Source organism: Wolffia australiana, chromosome 13 (genome assembly GCF_029677425.1).
Source record: "Wolffia australiana isolate 7733 chromosome 13, ASM2967742v1".
Lineage (NCBI taxonomy): Eukaryota > Viridiplantae > Streptophyta > Magnoliopsida > Alismatales > Araceae > Wolffia > Wolffia australiana.
The window spans coordinates 2,829,050-2,835,579 of NC_135847.1; the positions used below are offsets into that span (position 1 = coordinate 2,829,050).

Consider the following 6,530-nt stretch of genomic DNA (forward strand, 5'->3'; position numbering starts at 1 on the left):
TACAAAGTTATGATTGTAAATAATAATCAGAAAATTTTTAGGTTTGCATAATGTAAAAATTATTACCTGCGGAGTGGCGCAAGTGAATTACTATAAAATTAACTACAAACTAATAAACACTTTGGGATACACTGCACAATATAGTAATTAGTTTACATAGTGGTGAACAATTTTTATGAAATGTAAATTGTCCAGGGGATAGCCGGATGATAGTACAATATTATTTAACTTTCTGTCATTTGAATATTTTTCTAAAATGATAAAGTAAAATATTATCTTCAAAGCAGAAATTATATCAATAGGGCTTTCGACTTATGTGATTTTGAAAAGTATTCCGCTTGACTCTTCTAGTGAGCAACCAGAAGTGAACCGAACAGAGGTAAGTGCGAGAAATAAATAATTTCAAAAATTCTAAGAACTTCTTCCCCCATTTGTTTTTGAAACTTGTTGCACTCCATCGACACAGCTACAAATTTCGCCCTGGTATGGTTTCTTGGCGCTCTTCAGCATCGCCTCTCCTCGCCTTGCACCGATTCCGCATCGTTTGATTGAAGATTTCATGGTATCTGGGGACCTTTTCCCCGAGGTTGCTGAGGAGATAGGAAGAAGACCCATTGCGAAAGAGTTAATTTTTTCTTTTTTTTTTCTTAATTTGAGCTGATGAGTAGAATGTATTGTGTTAAAGCTGATATGAGATATGTCACTCTTCAGTAGATTCTTCTACAGAAGGCCCCCTACTGGTTTGCTGGAGTTTGTTGAAAGAGTTTATGGTTGAATTTCTATCTTGCGTCCAAGTCTTAAGCTTCTGCTACTTTTATCCTTTTTTTCCGTTAAACTGTGTTTCTTTTCAACAAACTCCAGCAAACCAGTAGGGGGCCTTCTGTAGAAGAATCTACTGAAGAATGACATATCTCAGATCAGCTTTAATTCTCATCAATATTAATGAAATATATCCCTTTGCCAACTGAAGTTCTTCTCAACTGAACTGAAGTTGAGAAGAACTTCTCAACTGAAGTTCTGTCGGACGAAATATATGAAGACTATCTGCATGAAATATTGGCAGAACTGCATGAAGAATTTTCTGAATCTTCATTTCTTGCTACCAATTTTAGAGAAGGAGAAAAGAAAAGCAAGTTTGCTCAAGTATTATGTGAATATGATGTGACAGTCATAGATTACCCTCGGCAATATGAAGGCTGCCCTCTTCTTCCTCTGTCCTTAATCCAACATAACCTTCGTGTCATTGAGTACTGGCTTTCCTCTGGAGATTTAAGCAATATCAAGAACATTTAAGAACCAAATATCACTACAAATATGATAAAATGAATTAGGCGTACTTTCTCTCTCTAGCTTTCGGTTTCCTCATCCGAGGACTCATAATGCTTCATTTAATTTTCCAATAAAAATCAAGATCATTACAAAACAAAATATCACTAAACATTTGATGATATATATTAGGATCACTTTCTCTCTCCAGATTTTGGTGTTCTAATTCAAAGACTCATAGTACGTAATTTGTATTTTAAGAAATTTCAACATTAATTCAAAACCAAATTTACCTAAAGTTGCATAGAGTCAATTAGGCTGACTTTCACTCTCTAGAATTCGGTCCCTAATCGAAAGACTCGTAATGCCTGATTTAAATTATTTGGCAAATGCAATAACATTTAAAAGAAAATATCACGAAAAATTTGATTAAACAAAATAGGCTCACATTCTCTCTGTAGTTTCGGTCCGCTTATCCGGAGACTCTTAATGCCTGATTTAATCTTCCAATCAAAATCAAGAAATTTCAAAACCCAATATCACTAAAATATTGATAATACCGATTGGGCACACTTTCTCTCATCAGCTTTTGGTCTCATAATCCGAAGAGTCATAATGCCTTATTTAAAATTTCAAGAGAAATCAACAACATTTTAAAACGAAAGATCAATTAAATTTGATACAACTGAGAAGGCTCACTTTCTCTCTTCAGCTTTGGGTCTCCTCGTCTGAAGACTCGTAATGACTAATTTGAAAATTTAAGCAATATCAAGAACATTTCAAAACGAAATACCACTAAAAATATAATAATATGAAATAGGCTTACTTTCTCTCTTTAGCTTTTGGTCTCCTCATTCGAGGACTCATAATGCTTCATTTAATTTTCCAATAAAAATCAAGATCATTTCAAAATATAATATCACTTAAATTTGATGCTATATGTTAGGTTCACTTTCTCTCTCCAGACGACGAGACAGCACAGTAGAACTTGTTTAGGCAAGAAGCATTGTCGCACGAAGAAATTCATCACGGAACAAAAGGAAAAACCAAAAATATATATAGCTGAAATCGGCCTGAGTTCCCCCGGAATGACGGTAATGCAATCAGTGCAACGATTAAGTAATTCGGACTCTACAAGAGGCCGAATGCTTACAGCAACCCGAACGGCCTCAAATTTTTCATGCTGCCCGGATTTCCCGTCGGCCCCCTCCATTACCGACTTCTCTTGCGGAACGCAAACACCAAACCGCGCATCAGAAATCTATCAGATCACCCACTGCATTACAAATTCAAATTACGAAGGACAATCGAGCGAACAAAATGACATAAACTTCGATAAAGATCACTCGCATCATAAATAAAAATGTCAACAGCCAGCTGCGTAGATCTAAAGAAGATGGATCGAGATCCACCTTGATTGATGATCGCTATACCGTAATGCGATTCCAGATGCGCCGGCGACACGGCTGCCTGCTCTTCCCTAGTCGATCCGCGGCGACACAGGAGGCGCGAAAAACCACGACGACCTGCAACAATATGAAATACGACGAAGTGCAAGTCTGCAACAATACAAAATGACCGTCTACTGATAATTCAAATTCTGGGGACACGTGGTACGCGTTGATTGCTCTCGCTCACCAATAGGAATCCCCAGAATGACTAGAATACCCTTTCAAAGGCAGGAATCATGGAAGCTTGTCTACCGTCCGATTCATCGAGATAGATGCGATGATGCGAAGAACCAACGGCAGATTCATGTGGTTCTTGTACGCGTTGATTGCTCTCGCTCACCAATAGGAATCCCCCGAATGACTAGAATACCCTTTCAAAGGCAGGAATCACGGAAGCTTGTCTACCGTCCGATTCATCGAGATAGATGCGATGATGCGAAGAACCAACGACAGATTCATGTGGTTCTTAATCTCGGCCGTCCATTTGTTGGACCTTTCAAAGGCTCTATTCCGCCTTCTACCCCGCCTCGGCTGCAAATTGAACTCTCCGCTTAGCTCTTCGTGGACGGAGGAGCTCTTCTTCCTCCCTCAGTCGTTCGCTCTTCAAGAAGGGCTTCTGTTCCGCCGCCCGTCGATCTCGGAAGAGTTGAACATCTTCTTAGAACGAGGTATTCCCCAGCGCGTTTGAATTCTGTTCGAGATTAAGTATTTTTTCTCCTCCGGTTAATGGCGAACGACCAGAGTTCAGTCATGGAAGACGACGGCGAGATGATTTCGTCCGCGAAGTGTATGGAAAGGCTAAAGCGAAGGCTATCGAAAGAAATTGGAACATGAGGAAAGAAGAGGAGATGATTTGCCAAATTTCTGGCGAATCGAGCCACTTCACTCAGGTATCTTTGCTAATATTTCTTCTCATGGAAAGAAACTTGCCAATTGCGATGCTTCTTTTCATCGCTTCTTCATTTTTTTTCGAAATCACACATTTTACCCCTGAATTTTTTTTCTCGTTCGTGGCTTCCTTCTGCTGTCCATTTTATGGGGTCGTGAAAATTGAATAGATGCTGTGCAGATGGTGATGAGCCCATTCTTGACTCCTTTTTTTCTGAATTTTTTCTATTTTCAAGCCCACGTTATGTCATGTGGCCATCCTAAGCTATAATTATAATTGGAAGCGGATTCTCATTTGAAATAGTTTACTTTAGTCAGGCGGCAGACATGCGGATGCAGCACGACAAGGAAGAAGCTGAGGAGAATTCAAGGGACCCAGAGGTTTTTCTGCTCTTCCGCTCTCGTAGAGTTACTTTATACGCAATTTTTTAAGAAAAAACTCGGATAGTAGATAAACTAATGTAGTGTGGTGGCGTATGCAACTTCCTCTTTAAAAAAAGTAATTGTCCCTTCGCCCGGTACCCCACCACTATGTAGATAATGTTTAATCAGAGTGCAGTCCACAACCGGCACTTATAAAAATAGTTATACCAAAGAAAACTCTGAAAAAGAGAATGAGGGGGAATCCCTAGAAAAGAGGTTTAATAAGACAACTAAGGCCACTATCCTTTCTTAAAAAATAGACATTTTTATTTAAAATACCATAGGCACCTTTAACATTGGTAAATTTGAAGATCAAAAAGAAACCTTAGAAAATGAATTCGAAGGACATCTGAAGCCTGCAACTTACCCTTTCAAAAAAAGTAATTGTTCGCTTTAAATTAACCCATATACAGAAAACATTAAGTATCAAGACGAAACCCTTGGAAAGGACTTTAAAAACAACATAATCCCATGTGGATCTTTATTAAAATACTTGTATTTTGTTTAAAGGAAACCCATACAAACATAAAATGAAGTATCAAGAGGAAATCATGTGAAATGGGTATGAAAACAACTAAAGCCTAAACGGACTATTTCAGTAATATTGGTGTTTTAAAGAAACCAATATAAAAAAAACCCTAATAAAAGTGAACCTTATAATAAACCCAAAATGTGTTTTGAAAAGCAAACCTCAATCCCACAACCATATCTTAAAAGGAAGACATTTCTTTTTTGAGGAAACCCATACACACAAAAACTATGATAAACTGGAACATCAATGGGAAAGCCTACAAAAGGAATTTGGAAAAGAATAGAGCCCACAACCGACTCTTAAAACTGAGTCATTTTTTTTCAAAGAAGAAAACGTAGAAAAGGACCTTAAAAAATAAGTGAAGCCCACAACAGAGTCATGAAAAATATCGGTTTTCTGTTTGAGACAAAAACAATACATACCAAAAACAATAATAAAATTGAACATCAAAAAGAGATTCTAGAAAAGGACATTTCAAAACAACATACGCCCACAAACGAATATTTAAAATCTAGACATTATTTTGTTTTAAGGGAACCAATACATGCAAAAAACTCTAAAAAGATGTATCAAGGAAAATCCCTAGAAAAGGAGCATAGTCAGAAAACTAATTGATAATTCAGATTATAGAGGCAATTAGCGATGATTTAGTTTCACTAATTAGTGTTGTTGGTTTATCTGAATTAAGAGAACAAAAATTTATAATAACCTTACTAGCATAGGGAGAGTAAGGGTTGATCCATAGGGGCAAGGTTTTTTCCTAATGAATTTGTGCTTTAGTTATAATTTTTTGGGATTTTTAGAAGTGGGTTCACTACATATGAAGATAAATAAGTAGTAAAAACATAAACAAAGAAATTTAAAATATAAATAAAATATTTATAAAAATATTAGTAAGCAGAAAATGAATTTTTGGGATTTTCAATGAATATTTTAAAGCCAAAATAAAATAGGAAATGAAACAGGCTGACGCTCTGGACTTAGTCAAAATTTGACCAAGCCCAGATGCTAAATGGGGAAAGTGGCTTGGTGGAGGAGAGAGAAAAATGGCCTGCACTAACTAAGTTCTAGAATGATTTTTTGAGCATGGTTGGATGTGTTGTAACACTCTGGATATTTGCTAGCTGCTCCAAGACTAAACAAAAGACAAAAGAAGAACAGATAAGAGTGAAAAAGGATAAATAAGAAGGTAACCTCTTTGTCACACCCTCCAAGGCCCAAGGGACTTCTTCTCCTTTCCACCAGCTTCTTCAGCCCTGGATGCTTCCTGCTCAGCCTGGCACTCACTAAGGTGAATGGATCTATGAATCAATTGCACTTAGTCCACCAAACATTACTTTGTATTGAATCACAAGATGAATATTACAATAGGGTGCGGAGGAGGACATGGCCTTCTTATATGACTGCAAAAGATGCTTCAAGAACAATGACACTCCGGAGGATAAGAAGGTCCTACAAACCATCTATTGCCTCAAGGAGGATGACAAGCATGGTGGACCCAACATTCGGGGGATAGAGATTGGAAACCGGCTATGTTCGAAGAATTTGTACGCAAGATCAAAGATAACTTTATGCCATACAATACTATGTGGATGGCGATGAGAGAGCTCGACAACCTTCGAATGTCTGGTACTGCGAGAGAATATGTGAATCAATTTTCTCAATTAAATAGCACGATTACTGATATGTCCGACGAGGACAAGCTCTACCGCTTTGCCAAAGGACTCTCCCACTAGGCCCAGACAGAGCTAGAGAGGAGGCACTATCAACACATAAAGGCCACCTATAAACTTGTGGAGGGACTCGTACAACCCGCTCCACTAGAATAGGAAAATTGCAAGAGAAATCCAGGAAGTGGAGCATGCCGTGTCTGGAGCACAGCGAAGCACCTTCAGCCTAGCTAGTCAAGGTCTGAAGAGGAAGTCTAATGTGAGCCATAGTAGAGGCCGGGACAATGGAAAGAGCCCAAG

The 6,530-nt window shown here is 38.1% G+C and overlaps 2 protein-coding genes across 12 annotated transcripts; one reads left to right on the top strand and one right to left on the bottom strand.

The window, feature by feature from the left end:
* Nucleotides 1–363: 363 nt before the first annotated feature.
* Nucleotides 364–2,818, bottom strand: LOC144711099 (uncharacterized). 11 transcript variants are annotated; one of them, XR_013583458.1, is made up of 6 exons: nt 2,679–2,818; nt 2,420–2,542; nt 1,966–2,011; nt 1,715–1,769; nt 1,180–1,261; nt 364–590 (listed from the first exon to the last, which is right to left on the bottom strand). XR_013583458.1 is itself a non-coding variant. In XM_078585022.1 (5 exons), the coding sequence occupies exons 2-5, from the start codon at nt 2,477–2,479 to the stop codon at nt 467–469; spliced, it is 312 nt and encodes a 103-aa protein (XP_078441148.1). In that variant the 5' UTR covers nt 2,480–2,542; nt 2,700–2,818; the 3' UTR covers nt 364–466. The 11 variants fall into 11 exon arrangements, 3 of the variants coding, with proteins under 3 accessions (XP_078441148.1, XP_078441147.1, XP_078441150.1); XR_013583457.1 differs by lacking the exon at nt 1,966–2,011 and having other exon boundaries at nt 1,715–1,759; XR_013583459.1 differs by lacking the exon at nt 1,966–2,011.
* Nucleotides 2,819–3,150: 332 nt separating this feature from the next.
* On the top strand, nt 3,151–4,069 carry LOC144711393 (uncharacterized). Its single transcript, XM_078585379.1, has 3 exons — nt 3,151–3,385; nt 3,459–3,607; nt 3,924–4,069. The coding sequence occupies exons 1-3, from the start codon at nt 3,151–3,153 to the stop codon at nt 4,035–4,037; spliced, it is 498 nt and encodes a 165-aa protein (XP_078441505.1). The 3' UTR covers nt 4,038–4,069.
* Nucleotides 4,070–6,530: the final 2,461 nt, after the last annotated feature.